A 16,465-nucleotide genomic window follows, 5' to 3' on the forward strand; every position below is an offset into this window, starting at 1 on the left:
ATAAATAAAACAGTTTTCAAGGAGTATAATTGCATAGGCATGAAACACGAGCATCTGCAGGAAAAGAAAATCACAATCTTTAATTTCAGCATACTTATATTTTCCCTAGTGTTTTCACCCTGCAGCACTATTGGTCAATCTTTTGTAGGTTATGGGAAGCCTTACCTCCCTCCCTTAAGATATGGCTCATTTGTCTATTTTCTCCATGGCTATTAAACATATTTTAGTATGTCCTACTCTGGACAAGCAAGCAAGAAAAAGAATTCAAATAGAAAGAGAAAAAGCAAAACTTGCTATTTTCACAAGAAACTATAATAAACACAGGAAGATCTAAAGACACTACCCCCAAAACTACTAGTAATAATGACTAGGAATGATAAAGTGGCAGGGTACAAAAATTAATTCATGTATTACACCAAAGTAAAAGACTCTGGAATGGGTGGGGGGAAGAGTACAGGTCCTGGAAAAGGATGACAGAGGACCTAGTGGAGGTTGTATTGTTATGTGGAAAACTGATAAGTGTTATGCATGTACAAACTATTGTATTTACTGTCAAATGTAAAACATTAATCCCCCAATAAAGGGAAAAATTAATTCATATAAATCTGTTACATTTCTATACATAATGATTTGGAGGGAAATAAAAGCAAGTAAGCAATTCAATTTACTATTGCAATAAAAAAGATAAAATATCTTGGAGTAAACCTCATGGAGGAGTTAAAACCTATACATTAGAAACTTTAAGACATTATTTAAAAGAAATGGAAGACACAAAGAAATGCAAGAATATTCCATGTGCAATTGTGATGAGTTTCATCCAAAATTTACATCCTACCGTTTATAAACCTCCTACATTTACACAGGCAGCTTCAGCAGACATTATCATTGTTTCTTTAAAACAGTAAGTTATTTGAACTAACACCAAAGATAATACTTTTACAGGATTATTAACTGCTTCCCCCCCCATGGTTTTATTTATTATTATCCTTTTCTTCTCTCTCTCTGTCTTTTTGTTTGTTTGGTTGGCTTTTTCTATTTATGTATTTATGTATTTATGTATTTATTTTCCCTTTTGTTGCCCTTGTTGTCTTTTGTTGTTGTTGTTATAGTTATTATTGTTGTTGTTATTGATGTCGTCATTGTTGGATAGGACAAAGAAATGAGAGAGAAGGGGAAGAGAGAGAGAGCAAGAGAAAGACAGACACCTGCAGACCTGCTTCACCACCTGTGAAGGGACTCCCCTGCAGGTGGGGAGCCAGGGGCTCAAACTGGGATACTTAACACCAGTCCTTGTGCTTCACGCCATGTGTTCTTAACCCACTGTGCTACTGCCCAACTCCCTTCCTTTTCTTTTTTTATAGTGAAAGTGCTTCCTAGATTATTTCAGAAGTGGTTAAATTGACGCTTACTAATGGATTTGAGTTACACATACTTCATTTCTTGACTTACCAGTCTTCTTATGAATTAATTCCTAACAGAGAAATGTATTCAGTGATAGCAAGTAGCTATAATCAAATCTAAAGTCTCTATAATTTTTTTTTCCCTCCAGGGTTATAGCTGGGACTCAGTGCCAGCACTACAAATCCACTGCTCCCGTGGCCATTTTTTCAGCTGTTTGGATAGGACAGAAAGAAACTGAGAAGGGAAGAAAGGTTAAGATAGAAAGAGAGAGAGAAAGACACCTGCAGAACTGTTTTGTGAAGCAGACCCCCTGGAGGTCGGGAGCCTGGGCTGGAACTGCAGTCCTTGTGAGGGACCTTGTACTATATGCGCTTAACCCAGTGCGCTACCTCCCCATCCCCATGAAGTCTAAAGTCATAACATTACTTCCTAAATTATAATTTTTTATCATACTTTTGTTTTCTTAAAAGTTATACAGATACTACTAGTACGATACAAGCATATACGAAAGTACTTTTTGTTGTTTTGTTTTTATTGGTGTATTTTTTTTTATTGAGGGGGTTAATGCTTTACAGTGAAGCCATTGATATGAGTATAATATCATGATGCACCAGGGCCCCACGACTCTCTTCCATTCCTACCTCCCCCTCCTTCCCGAGACCTTTGCCCAGTCCACATTTCACTTTGTGTTTCTATTATGTGTTCCTCCCTGTTCTTATTTACCATGTCTTGCTTATAAGTGAGATCATTTGATACTTGTTCTTGTTTTTTGTTTATTTTTTCTTTCTTGAGGGATTAATGTTTTACCTTTCAGAGTGAATACGATAGTTTGTATATGCATAACATTTCTTAGTTTTCCACCTAACAATACAACTTCCACTAGGTCCTCTGTCCTTGTTTTTGTTGTTGTTTGTTTGTTTATCTCACTTTACATTAACTTTTAATGTAGGTCCAATTGCTATTTTTTGACTTGATATCCAAACCTGACAAATTTTAAATAGTTTATATATAGCAAAGTATATTTAGAAATATTAAGGCTGTAAGTGACCTAACATTACTATAAATATAGTAATCGCATCTTTTTTTTTTTTTCCTTCAGGGTTATGACTGAAACTCGGTGCCAGCATTACGAATCCACTGCTCCTGGAGGTTATTTTTTCCCATTTTGTTACCCTTGATGTGGTTGTTATTGTCGTAATAGCTGTTGTTGTTGATGGATAGGACATAGAAATAAAGAGAGGAAGGGAAGACAGAGAAAGGAAGAGAAAGAAACCTAGGGACCTGCTTCACTGCTTGAGAAGTGATCCCCCAGCAGGTGGGGAGCTTGGGGGGCTGAAACCGGGATCCTTATGCTGGTCCTTGTGCTTTGCGCCACCGCCACCTGCGCTTAACCCGCTGCGCTACAGCTGACTCCCAAGGAACCGGGATCCTTACTCAGGTCCTTGCGCTTTGTGCCATGTGAGCTTAACTCGCTGCACTACGGCCCAGCCCCCTAGTAATTGTATTTTTAGTATTAAAATATATATAACATTATTATAAACTATAAACTAAAATTTTCCTAATAAAATTTACTATACACAACGATGTTTAAAATACTACATACTTTAAAAACATACTAGAAATGTTTAACAAGAAGTTACTTTATTTGGAAAATGTAGATTATTATAAATACTTTTATACTAGGTAATTTAGGTAAACACCACTTATGACCCCCCCCCCTTTTATCGTAGGGCACAGCAACAGATCCCGTTGAATTAAAGGAGATAAGAATATTTACCCGCTTGTCCTCAAAAATTCTTCAGTCCTATTGGTTCAAACAAAAACAGTAGTCAATCAATCAGGTTTCACATAAAAGCTGGCATATATACTTTTATGAAAGTATGTTAAAGGTAAGGAATAAAACTATGTAATAAGATGAAAATGCTTTCTGCTTCTTGACTCTTTTGTGATCAGCAATAAACATAAATAGGGTAATGTCTGCCATTAAGCTCAAGGTCATTGAATATAACAAAAGATAATATTTTTTGTGACTTCTTCAAAGAGAACAAAAGAAACATTGTAGAGAAGTTGTTGTTTTATAACAATCTGATTTTTAATTCAAAATTTGGTAAATTTATATATGGTTGGATAGTTAGAAAATGATATATGAAATAATTAATAAAATATATGTAAGTAAATTTAAGAAAATACTAAATTTTTCTGCACTCAAATATGAATATCACTTTGTATGAAATAACTATGATTGATCATTCAAGAAAATGTAAAAATAGAAAAATAAATATCAAACCACACGAGGTAGCTTTTTTCATAAAGAAAACAAAAACACCTTTAATTATATTATTCAGAGATAAGCACATATGCAAAGTATTTCTTTAATTATTAGCATGAGAAGGACAGATAATTAGATTATATGATGTAACTTTAACCAGTGAAATTTAAGTCAAGGTAAAAATAGAGAATTTAATTCAATGTTATATCTACTAAAATTAAAGAAGCATGAACAAATGAGCTACACATGATACATGTAATGAGAGAAACTTTCTAAGAAAACATTTCTGGGGCCTGGCAGTGGTGCACCTGGTTAAGCACAAACTACAGTGTGCCTCTCTATCTCCCCTCTCTCCTCTCAATTTCTCTTTCTATCCAATAATAAGAAATTAATTTTAAATAGAAAACAGTTCTAACTAATACAAATAAATAAAATTTTAATTTCAACATATTTAAAATGGTCTCTATTTGAATAATAAAGTATAATAATACCTTAATATTTTAATATAAGCTGAACTGGAATTTCTAATTATATTTTGAAAAACAAACATTCATAACCCCATGCAAAGTAACAATAGCAAACTATATGTAAACTAGATAACAGTGTATTACCAAAAGTCAATAACTAATATATAGAATATAATTGTAGACAGAACTAGCTTTAGTGTATTTTCTCAAGTCCATTTCATTCATTTCTTTTTAAGTATTTTGTTTCTTTTGAAAACATTACACATATATTTGTTACAAATCCTGGCTAAACTGCAAAGTCTATATTGTTTGCACTCAAAACGCATCAAGTCATATAAATTTATGCATTAAGTGATCTTTAATTTATGAATACATCATTGGTAATATTACAATGTGCTTGCATTCTTACATAATGATGTTTCTTCCTAGTATAGATCAGTTTATTTCTTCTTTCTTTTTTTTAACTTTTGCAGTCTTCTCAGTCTTCTCAGTTACAGACATCTTATTAACTTCTTTTTGCAAATTTTTATACAGTTTGTATGCAATACTAGTGAAGACAATAGTGCACATTTTGCCAAAAAAGCCTGATTAAAAACAAAATACAGTCATCAGGTAGTTCCATTTATACAAAGCAACAATGTTTATAGAACACTATTTACCAGGAAAAGGCAATTATATATCACTAAAGTTATCAATTTTCCAAGTACAGAATGTAGTTAATAGCGAAGAGAATGATAGAAAAGGAGAAAATCAGAGGAGAAACACAGCTCCATCACCCGTAAAGCTCTCCCCTTTCAGGAAGAAGCAAGGTAATGAATTGTATTAAAAAATAAAATTACAAGGCCCAGCAGGATTTTAAGAGGAATTCATTAAGAACAATCTTTCTTCAACTTCACCTATGTATCCTAGAACCCCACCTTTCCAGAGCCCTGCCCCACTAGTCAAAGAAAAAAACAGGCCAGGAGTATGGATCAACCTGCCAATGCCCATCTTCAGCGGGGAGCAATTACAGAAGCCAGACCTTCCACCCTCTGTACCTCATAATGATCCTGGGTCCATACTCCCAGAGGGATAAAGATCAGGAAAGCTTCCAGGGGAGGGAATGGAATATGGAGCTCTGGAGGTTGGAATTGTATAGAATTGTACCCCCTCTTATTCTATGGTCTTATTTAAAAAAAAAAACAACTTGGAGAAATAGCTGATAGGAGTGGTGGAGCTGTCCTGTAGGCACCAAGCCCCAGTGATAACCCTATTAGCAAAATTAATAATAATAATAATAATAATAATAATGAACAGTTTCTTATTTTGTAGAATGATCTCTGAAAAACTAACTTTCTTCCTTCCTTTCTTTTTGCCACTAGAACTTCATTGGGACTTCACATCTGTATGATTCCACCACTTCTTTAGAACTTTTTCTTTTTTTTTTCAGATAGTAGAGAAAGAGAGGAAGAAAAAAATAGGCAAACATCTTATTTATTTATTTGGATAGAAACAGAGAAATTGGCAGAGGAGTGGGGAGATAGATAGGGAGAGAGAGAGAGAGAGAGAGAGAGAGACTGACTCCTGCTACAGCACTGCTTCACCTCTTATGAAGCTTTCTCCCAGTGGAGGTTGGGGGCTTGAACCCAGGTCTTTACACATTGTAATATGCACACTCAACCCAGTGTTCACCATCTTGCCCTCAAAAAAGATACAAATAAAGAAGAGATGCTACAGTACCTCTCTACTGCTTGTGAAGCTACCCTTTTGCATAATAATTCTGTTTTTCAGTATTATATCTTTGATAGAGACAGCCAGAAATCAGGAGGGAGGGGGGGTGATAGGGAGAGAGACAGAGAGACACCTGCAGCCCTGCTTCACCACTCTTAAAGCTTTAACCCTGCAGGAGGGGACCGGGGGCTTGAACCTGGGTCCTTGTGCATTGTAATACATGTGCTCAAACAGGTGCGCCACCACCTGGCCCCTTGCACAGTAATTCTAAGAGTTAGCTGTAGCTCAACTTAATTCACTGCTCTTGGAGGCCATTTTTTCCTCCCCCCTTTCCTTTTTATTATATAGGATGAAGAGAAACTGAAAGGGGAGAGGGAGCTAGAGAGATGTAGAGATACCTGCAGATCTGCTTCACCTCTCGTGAAGCTTCCCCACTGAAGGTGGGAAGTGGAGGCTCAAATCTAGGTCCTTGTGATTGGTAGCATGTGTGTTCATCTGGGTGCACTACCTGAATGACCAGTCTTTAAAACAATTTTATATCACTAAATTTCTTCAACAGATTAGCTTACTTACATATTCCTATCAGTAAGTGAGCCATTTTTGTCTTGCTGTAAAACCAGCATGTTCCTTTTTTTCCACACTCTCCATCATCCCGAAATAAACAAGTCATTTCCCTTATTTGTCTAAAAACCACTAGCCCAGGTATAATCCCTATAATAAATAACATAATAAGCTCTCAAAAAAACAATACTAAAATCAGAATAGTTTTTCTAAGAATTAAATTTATTACATATATAGTCATCATCACTTTAAACATATTTAAAATTATCTAGGAATTTTTTAATTATCTTTGTTTATTTACTGGATAGAAACAGCCAGAAATTGAGAGGGAAGGGGGAGATAGAGAGGGAGAGAGACAGAGAGACACCTGCAGCACTGCTTCACCACTGGCAAAACTTTCCCCCTGCAGGTGGGGCATGGGGGCTCAAACCTGGGTCCTTGTACATTGTAACATGTGCGCTCAACTAGGTGCACCACCACCTGATATCCCAATTATCTATGAATTTCTTATGCAAGGATTTTTAGTAACAAGAAACAATGACTAGTTTGCTTTTAAAGTCTTTATACCTTTAAATAAATTAATTTAAAAAAACCAAATAGATGTGCAATTTTTTTAGAATGGTGTGCATGCTCTTATTTAGTTCACATCACAAACATTTTTTCTCTTTTTTTCCTCTTCCTTTCATTTTTTTGTTTTTGTTTTGTTTTCTTCAAGACTTCACTACTACAAGCTGACTATGTCAGATAGGAAGAAAAACAGAAAGTGGTTCAGGAGGTGGCACAGTGGATAAGGTATTAGACTCTCAAACATGAGGTCCTGAGTTCAATCCCTGGTAGCATATGTACTAAAAGTGAGGTCTGATTCTTTCTCTCTCCTCCTGTCTTTCTCATTAATAAAGAAAATCTCTACAAAAAAAAAAAAAAAAAATAAAAAAAAATAAAAAGAAACAGAAAGACAAAGCAAGCAGCAGAAAGACAACAGAACACCAAAGTTTCTTCCAGTGTACTGGGGATCAGACACAACCCTGGTTCTCATGCATGCCAAAGCAGGTGGACTAGCAGGCCAGGCTATCTTACCAGCTATCCGCACTTTTGTTAACTTTTTTCTTCCTTCCTTCCTTCCTTCCTTCCTTCCTTCCTTCCTTCCTTCCTTCTTTCCTTCCTTCCTTCCTTCCTTCCTTCCTTCCTTCCTTCCTTTCTCTTTCTTTCTTTCTTTCTTTCTTTCTTTCTTTCTCTTTCTTTCTTTCTCTTTCTTTCTTTCTTTCTTTTTTGCTATACTAGTCTCATTTTATTTCTTTATTTTGGCCTTTTACTTTAATTTCCTTTTCTTTCATATTTTTTCTTTATTGGGGGGGTAATGGTACAGTTTACAGTTAACAGTAAAGTACAGTAGTTGGTACATGTGTAACATTTCTCAGTTTTCCACATGACATTCTAATCCTTCCTATAGGTCCTCCTCTGCCATCATGTCCCAGGACCTGAACCCTCCAACCCACCACAGAGTCTTTTACTTTGGTGCAATATACCAACTCAATCCAAGTTCTGCTTAGTGTTTTCCCTTCTGATCTTGTTTTTCAGCTTCTGTCTCTGAGTGAGATCATCCCATTTTCATTCTTTTGTTTCTGACTTAAATCACTTAATATGATTTCTTCAAGTTCTATCCAAGATAGGGAGAACTTTCCCGTTTCTCTATAGAGCCCATATTTCTCCCAGGCCTGGAACCTCTAGGGTGGGACTCACTTTCCTACATGCTTCTCTCAGTTCATACCAATTGATACTGCATCTGCTGATCCCAACCTAATCAATGCAGCCAGTACCACCTCGGCATGCTTCACTTCTGACTGTGTCTAGAAATGTCAGGTGTGGAATGACAGCCCTCAAGCTTCATTACTCTGATGAAACCTTTTCTAGCTCATATATACCAGAGCCCATGAGATAGGGCAGATGTATCCATATTTTAGAGGAAAATATATACTTTAAAGCAAAAGTACACAACAGTTTGCAGTGAATCAGTAAATGAAGAAAGTAGAAAGACTTAAAAAGACACCATAAAGTACCTAACCAAATAGTTTTTACTTAGATCTAGATACCCTCTTCATCTACCTCCTATTACACATCCCCCAATCACTCCAAATCTAACTGTGTCAGACAAAGTAAGGACTATAAAAGCTGAATAAGAGCAAGAGACTGCCATGCTTTAATGACTCTTTAGTCACTACCAGGCCACTCCATCACCTGGGGCACTGGTCAGGGAGTCCTAGGATTTCTACATAGACATGATGGGCCTAGACCTCTAACAGATACCTCTCGCCACTGTCACTGGTCATCTCCATCAAGAACAACATAATGGACCCCTTTGTGGGGCCCCATCTGACCTTGCCCTCAATGTAGATCAACAATGGTAGATGATGTTCCATTCTCCAAAGGGAGGTTGGACAACATACTTTACCTACCACCCAAAGAAGATGGGACCTGAAATTAGTGCGGCTTGAAATGTTCCTAGCCTTAACCACAGAATGCGAGCTCAGACCTGGGAGGCATAGGTTACATAGGCTCCTGTGCTGATTATGGGCCCCAGATCAAATCAGTAGGATTTACAGTTAACAATAGTTATATACTTTTCCCATATTTGGGAGCTACTCTCTTCCCTGATCCAGGTTTCTAGTCCTTTTTCCAACTATGACACCATCTTCCCAGACAATAACCTGGGTCCAGATATTATCTAATATGCAGATATTAGATATAAGGCTCAGGCAAAAACTAATGAAGTCACGGCCCCTTTGGAATATACCTAAAATAGACCTACTAGCTTTTTCCAAAACAGAAACCCCAAATCTTCATCTGTAATATTCTTGCATTTAGGTTCATGACTAGTCAACAATTTGTTCTGCATTATATCTTAACTCTTTCTCATCCACCAGGTTCTAGATGCTACCATGATGCCATCCTGACTTCACGGCAGATGACCCCACTAGTGTGTCCTGAAGCCTTGACTCCCCAGACTCCTGCCCCCTAGGGAAAGAGAGAGACAGGCTGGGAATATGGACCAACCTGCCAATGCCCATCTTCAGTGGAGAAGCAATTACAGAAGCCAGACCTTCCACCTTCTGTACCCCATAATGATCCCAGAGGGTTAAAGAATAGGAAAGCTATCAAGAGAGGGGATTGGGTATGGAGTTCTGGTGGTGGAAATTGTGTGGAAACATACTCGTCTTATGCTATAGTCTTGTCAATATTTCCATTTTATAAATAAAAATGTTTTAAAAAGAAAGTTAATTCACTCTTTTTAATAGCTGAGTAGTATTCCATTGTGTATATATACCACAACTTATTCAGCCACTCATCTGTTTTTGGGCACCTGGGTTGCTTTCAGATTTCCTCTTCCATTTTAAATCTGGCCCAATCTAGTAGACCACTGTCTAATATAAAAGATGTTTTAATGTTCAGGTAGTTATAACACTCTACACCAGACAGCTAACAAATCATAGATAGGAAATGTTTTGTCTGATCCCTATCAGAGTCACAATTAGGTGTGTCCATATTGTTGACTCTATTTATCATTTGTTATTCAGTCTTATTTCTTAGTCCACCAACACATTTCAGATCAGCAATCCAAATGTACTCATAATGTGAATATAAAACCCAGATTTTGCTATTCTAAGAAAGTATGAAGAATAGATTACATTATCCTCAATAAATCAATTTTTCTATGAATCCTTGAAAATATCATATTCAGTATCTTTAGTGAATATGTCTTTAAATATATTTGCTTAGGTTTGTAACTTCTTAAACATCAAAGCAGTTGCAGAATTTAGGAAGTGTTTTTGTATCAGATTACCAAATAACTTGTATGAGCTTGATGGATGTACTTATGGTCAAATAAATTACCTTTTCTAATTAAATATATTGTTAGTGCATATGTTAGGTTTTTTTTTTTAGATTGAATAAAATCTCTTAAATTCTTCAAGTGAACTTCCCCATTCATTTGTTTTGTGTCAATATTCCATTAATATTTTTTGATGTTGTAAGCATGCACGTAGAATTATACACATGTAAAAGAAAAGAATAATTCAAAGGAAAAAAATCTCCAAAATCCATACCAATTTTCAACATCACATAGCTCACATACAGTGCCATTAGACGCTGTTTATCTGGCATACTCCTGTAAGCAAATAACAATGGCATCATCAATACAGCATTACTGGTAACTATATAGAAGATTTGCTAGGTTGAAAGCAATTTTTATCATGCCAATCAATTAGACAAAGGCTCTTTAGAAATTGACAGAGTTGGGGGCTGGGCATTAGTGCAGCGGGTTAAGCGCCAGAACCAGTAGAAGGATCCCAGTTTGAGCCCCAGCTCCCCACCTGCAGCAGGGTCGCCTCACAAGTGGTAAAGAAGGTCTGCAGGTGTCCATCTGTCTTCCCCGCCCACCTCAATTTCTCTCCATCCTATCTAACAACAAGAACAACAAAAATAAATTTTAAAAAATACCCTCCAGGAGCAAAAAAAAAAAAAAGAGAGAGAAATTGACCGAGTTCAGTTTTTTTTGTATGTTTGCTTGTTTTGTTTTTTTCTTCTTCTTCCCTCTCTCTCTCTCTCTCTCTCTCTTCTTTTTGTCTGCAGGTTTATCACTAGGGCTCCACGCCTCCACTATGAATCCATTGTTCCTGATGTCTTCTAGTCGCTTTTCCTAGGTACTACACATTTCTCCTCAGGAATTAAAGCTTTAGGAGGACTTCTGGAGGCAGAGCTACGAGCAGCAGATCGCTTTCTCTCCTCTCCTCTCCTCTCCTTTCCTCTCCCGGATCAACTAGGAATACCAAAGGAGACCACCCGGGACTGAAACAAGACAGGACTAGAATGACCACAGGAACCCAGTAAGTCACCCGTGAGTACAAACAAATGTGGCTGGTGACAGAGAGGAGAGAGAAGCCTAAGGAGAGATTAAGTGACTGCTAACAGTTCAGCAGTTTATCAGTTGAGACACCACCTCCAGTCTGCTCCACCAACAAGGGGACAGCTGAAGGGAAGAGAGGACTCCCCAGAGACTCACCAAGTGCAACTCTGAGTCTCCATTGCTACTACCCTCAGAGTCTGGAGCAGTGGCAGGGAGGGACACCAGGGGACAGAGATCTAACCGGGAAACTCAGGTGGCATAGCTGAGGGGCTGTGAAAGTCTCTTTGCATAACCACTGGATTATCTCTGCCACACCCTGCTTTATCTCTTGGTCAGGAGTCAGTGATTAAGCTAAGAAGCCTATTGATAGTTTAAAAGCTATCAGGTTCCCATAGCCTACAAGGGAGAAAAAAAAAAAAAGAGGCTTTTAAACCACTGAGCTCCAACTCAGGGATTGAAACAACTGTTAACTTCCACCACGGTAAAACCTTTAATTAAATTACTTAGACACAAGTCAATCCAGGCAATAGTGATCAATAATTTGAAAAGTACTGATAAAGGGAACTCATAACATAATATATAAAATGGTTAAAACAACAAGAAAAAATATTGGAGACTCAAACCAGGACAAGAGTCTACCTAAAAGTCCTCCAGAGGGTGAAGCACAAAACAACAAGTTCAACATCCAAACATTAGCTAAGGAAATAATAACAGGAGTGAGTAAAGAATTTGAAAAAATTATAATCAGAAATGCAGGAACAACAAATGAGAATATGGAATAAAATTCTAATTATCTCATGGTTATTAGAGAGCTGAGAGCTGAAATCGCTGAGCTAAGAATGCAACTAGCTGAACAAGCTAAAACAGTATCAGAGCAGGGCAACAAAATAGATGAACTCCAGAAAGCAGTAGAGGGCAGAGAGAATAGAATCTATGAGGCTGAAGACAGAATTAGCAAGATTGGGGATGAATTAGAGACAACTAAAAAAGAAGTAAGAGATCTCAAAAAGAGATTAAGAGATGCTGAAAACAACAACAGAGTCCTATGGGATGACTTCAAAAGAAACAATATACACATTATTTGCTTACCAGAGGAAGAAAGAGAAGGAGAGGAAGAAAGCATTCTCCAGGCCATAATAGCTGAAAATTTCTCTAGTCTAGACAAAACCAAAGACATAAAGATTCAAGAAGCCCAGAGGGTCCCAAACAGAATTAACCCAGACCTAAAGACACCAAGACATGTCATACTTAGAATGGAAAGGAATAAGGATAAAGAAAGGATCCTCCATAAGGATCCCGGTTCAAACCCCGGCTCCCCACCTGCAGGGGAGTCGCTTCACAGGTGGTGAAGCAGGTCTGTAGGTGTCTATCTTTCTCTCCTCCTCTCTGTCTTCCCCTCCTCTCTCCATTTCTCTCTGTTCTATCCAACAATGACAACAACAATAATAACTACAACAATAAAACAATAGGGGTAAAGGGAATAAATAAATAAAATAAATATTTTTTTAAAATATTAAAAAAAAAAAAAAGAAAGGATCCTCAAGGCTGCAAGAGAAAAACAAAGAGTCACCTACAAAGGAAAACCCATAAGATTAGCAGCAGACTTCTCCATACAAACACTACAGGCCAGAAGAAAATGGCAAGATATCTATCGAGTGCTCAATGAGAAAGGCTATCAGCCAAGAATACTATATCCTGCTAGACTGTCATTCAGGCTAGATGGCGGCATCAAAACCTTCTCAGACAAGCAACAGTTGAAGGAAGCAACCATCACCAAGCCTTCCCTGAAAGAAGTTCTGAAAGGTCTCCTATAAACAACCAGACCACCACAAATACGACATATATCAAAACACTCTAAAACTCTTCAAGAATGGCGTTAAAATATCTTCAATCTTTGATATCAATAAATGTCAATGGCCTGAAATCACCTATTAAAAGACACAGAGTATGAAGATGGATCAGAAAACACAACCCAACAATATGTTGTCTACAGGAAACTCACCTAACTCAACAAGACAAACACAGACTTAAAGTGAAAGGATGGAAAACTATCATACAAGCCAATGGCCCACAAAAAAGGGCAGGAACAGCTATTCTCATATCTGACATGATAGACTTTAAAATAGATAAGATTAAGGAATTAAAGCTTTATGTTAGCCTCTTAAAAAGTAATCTATATTGCACCAAAGTAAAAGATTCTGGAGTGGCAGGAGGATTCAGGTCCTAGAACACGATGGCAGAGGAGGACCTAGTGGGGGTTTTACTGTTATATGAAAATGTTATAATGTACAAACTATTATATTTTACTGTACACTGTAAACCATTAATCCCCCAATAAAGAAATTAAGGAAAATAGAAGTAATATAGACATTATAAACAATAATTCTGTCACTAAAAAAAATATGATGTATATTTTCCATAATTGGGAAAACAAGTTAATAACAAACATTAGTTTATTTTAGAGTCATAACAAACTTAGACACTGGAAGCCTAAAAAACTATTTGTTCCTTCATTGATAACATTGATGGATTCTCATAGTCAAAATGGCTATTATAGAATTAGGCATTAAGTAAATACCAATGAATTAACATTATAATCATATCTGTATTATGATCAGAATTTTTAATATTTATGAATTTTCTTGATGTGTAAATCAAGTAAATAATTTAGTTTTAAATCATCTTGAAATACTTATACCAATGTTAATCTCATAAATGAATTTTGATAATGTAAAAATCTGTCCATATATTAGTTGCTTCCTTGTACTAAGAAGTAAATAATTTGGTGTAGCAGAGTAATTCAGATAGTTTGAGTCTTTGCTGTGCATGAGACCCTCCCCCTTGACATCTTGTTCCCACCAATTTGAAGGAAACATAGATCCTCTCTCTCTCTTTAAAATATTTTGTTTTTATTTATTATTGGATAGAAACAGTAAGAAACTGAGATGGGAGGGGGAGATAGCGAGAGAAAGAGACAGAGAAACACATATGACCCTGCTTCACCACTCATGAAGTTTCCCCTGCAGGTGGGGACCAGGGGCTTGAACCGGGGACCCTTATGCACTGTAATGTGTGCACTTAACCAGTGTGCCATCTCCTGGCCTAATCCCCCAATTCAATTCTTTCTCTCTCTCTCTTTTGAACTCTCTCTTAAACTCACTCTCTCCTTTTTTTAAAAATTCCTTTATTGGAGAATTAATGTTTTACATTGGACAGTAAATACAATACTCTGTCTCTTTCTGTCTAAAAAAAAAAAAAAGTCTGCCCAGTGGGGGTAGATTACCATAATGGTTATGCAAAGAGATTACCATGCCTGGGGCTTCCAAGTTTTAGGTTTAATCCCCTGTACCACCATAAACCAGAGATTCTTACTGCCCTGGTAAAAAAAGAAAAAAAAAAAGAAGAGAAGGAAAAAAAGAAGGCAAGATAGTGTGCTACATTATAGATTCTTCTAAAATTTCAAATGTATTAAATGAATAGTAATTATAAATAATATGTACATACCGGATAATGGCTAGGCTGCATGGTATAAAAGAAAAGCCAGAAAATACAATTGTAGAAAAGATAAAAGTTAGGAACAAAGGTAATTTATAGCACTGTGCATCACAGCCTCCAATTTTAGCATCAATAAAATCACCGTCATCATCTTGATTTGTTAATCCTGCATTAATGCAAGAGCACTCATAGTATGCCTGTGTATACTGAAAATAAAGAACAATCTTAGACATGTGTATACAAAATTAAAACTCTTAATATCATAAAATACACAGTTAGTAACTGCAGGAAGTTGAGCTAGCTTTATAAGTCCTAATACTATAAACCTACCATTTCTTATTTATAAATGAAATACTAATGATAAGTTCAAGATGAATTTATATAATGAAGAAGTGGAGGCTGAATGCATCTGAGGCTATGTGTTTAAAGTTACTAAGAAAATAAAATCTACCAACAAGAGAGTTCACCAAAAATATTATTATTATTATTATTTTCTCCAGGGTTATCGATAGGGCTCAGTGCCTGCACTACGAATCACTATTCCTGGAAGCCATTTTCTCCCTTTTTTGTTGTTGTCTTTGTTATTTTTATTGTTGCCATTGCTGTTGTTGATGGATAGGACAGAGAGAAATCGAGAGAGGAGAGGAAGACAAATAGGGGGAGAGAAAGGCAGATAACTGCAGACCTGCTTCATCTCCCATGAAGTGACCCCTGCCTGCAGGTGTGGAATCCTTACACTGGTCCTTGCACTTTGCACCATTTGCACTTAATCCGCTGAGCTACAGCCCAGCCCCATTATTATTATTTAATTTCCAAATTAAGATGACATTAGACGCAATGTCTTGCCCTACTCCCAGAAGCAACCATTCAGAATTAGCCAAGAGATGACAATAAGAGAATCATACATCAACTGGGTGTGACAGAGGCAGCCCATGAACCTTATAGGCTAAACAGACCGCATTCCAGAGGACATGGAGAAGAATCATGCTTCAGTGGAAAGAAAAGGAGTAAAGACAGATGAAGAGATGCTACAACCAGAAGCAGACCCCATTAGAGAGAGAAAGCAAAAACAATGTCTATCTCCACATCCACAAAGTAAGTGAAACACAAGGAAGTGATGAAATAAACTACATAGAGTGGGCCCCAACTATGAGGACAGAAAAAAGTGTCTGAGAAGCGTCAACATTCTTTTTTTAAAACTCAACTAAGTGGATATGGAAGGAACAAACCTCAACATAAGAAAGATCATATGGCTATTGAAATCATGACATAAAGACACAGTGACATACTACTCAGTTTATGGAAGGAACAAACCTCAACATAAGAAAGATCATATGGCTATTGAAATCATGATATATAGACACAGTGGCATACTACTCAGTTATTAAAAATAATAAAATCAGGGGCCAGGCAAGTAGCATAGCAGGTTAAGCGCACATCACAGGAAACTCAAAGACCAGCATAAAGATACTGGTTCCAGCCCTTGGGCCCCCACCTGCAGGGGGTCGCCTCACAAGTGGTAAAGTAGGTCTGCAAGTGTCTATCTTTCTCTCCCCCTCTCTGTCTTCCCCTCCTCTATCGATTTCTCTTTGTCCCATCCAACAGCAATAACAGCAGTAACAACAACAACAAGGACAACAAAATGGGAGAAATGGCCTCCAG

The 16,465-nt window shown here is 37.0% G+C and overlaps 1 protein-coding gene across 2 annotated transcripts in view; it reads right to left on the reverse strand.

Moving 5' to 3' along the window:
* Nucleotides 1-3,092: 3,092 nt before the first annotated feature.
* Nucleotides 3,093-16,465, reverse strand: part of SLCO6A1 (solute carrier organic anion transporter family member 6A1) — a 58,716-nt gene continuing 45,343 nt past the window's right edge. The window contains exons 10-14 of one of the 2 annotated variants that reach the window (XM_060201207.1): nt 14,813-15,009; nt 10,509-10,570; nt 6,421-6,558; nt 4,547-4,721; nt 3,093-3,205 (exon numbers count right to left, since the gene is read on the reverse strand). In XM_060201207.1, the coding sequence (XP_060057190.1) occupies nt 4,573-4,721; nt 6,421-6,558; nt 10,509-10,570; nt 14,813-15,009 (546 nt within the window). In that variant the 3' untranslated portion in view covers nt 3,093-3,205; nt 4,547-4,572. Of the gene's footprint in view, nt 3,206-4,476; nt 4,722-6,420; nt 6,559-10,508; nt 10,571-14,812; nt 15,010-16,465 lie in introns of those variants that run through there. The other variant, XM_060201206.1, reaches the window with a different exon arrangement.

This window comes from Erinaceus europaeus, chromosome 11, assembly GCF_950295315.1.
Source record: "Erinaceus europaeus chromosome 11, mEriEur2.1, whole genome shotgun sequence".
NCBI classification, from domain to species: domain Eukaryota; kingdom Metazoa; phylum Chordata; class Mammalia; order Eulipotyphla; family Erinaceidae; genus Erinaceus; species Erinaceus europaeus.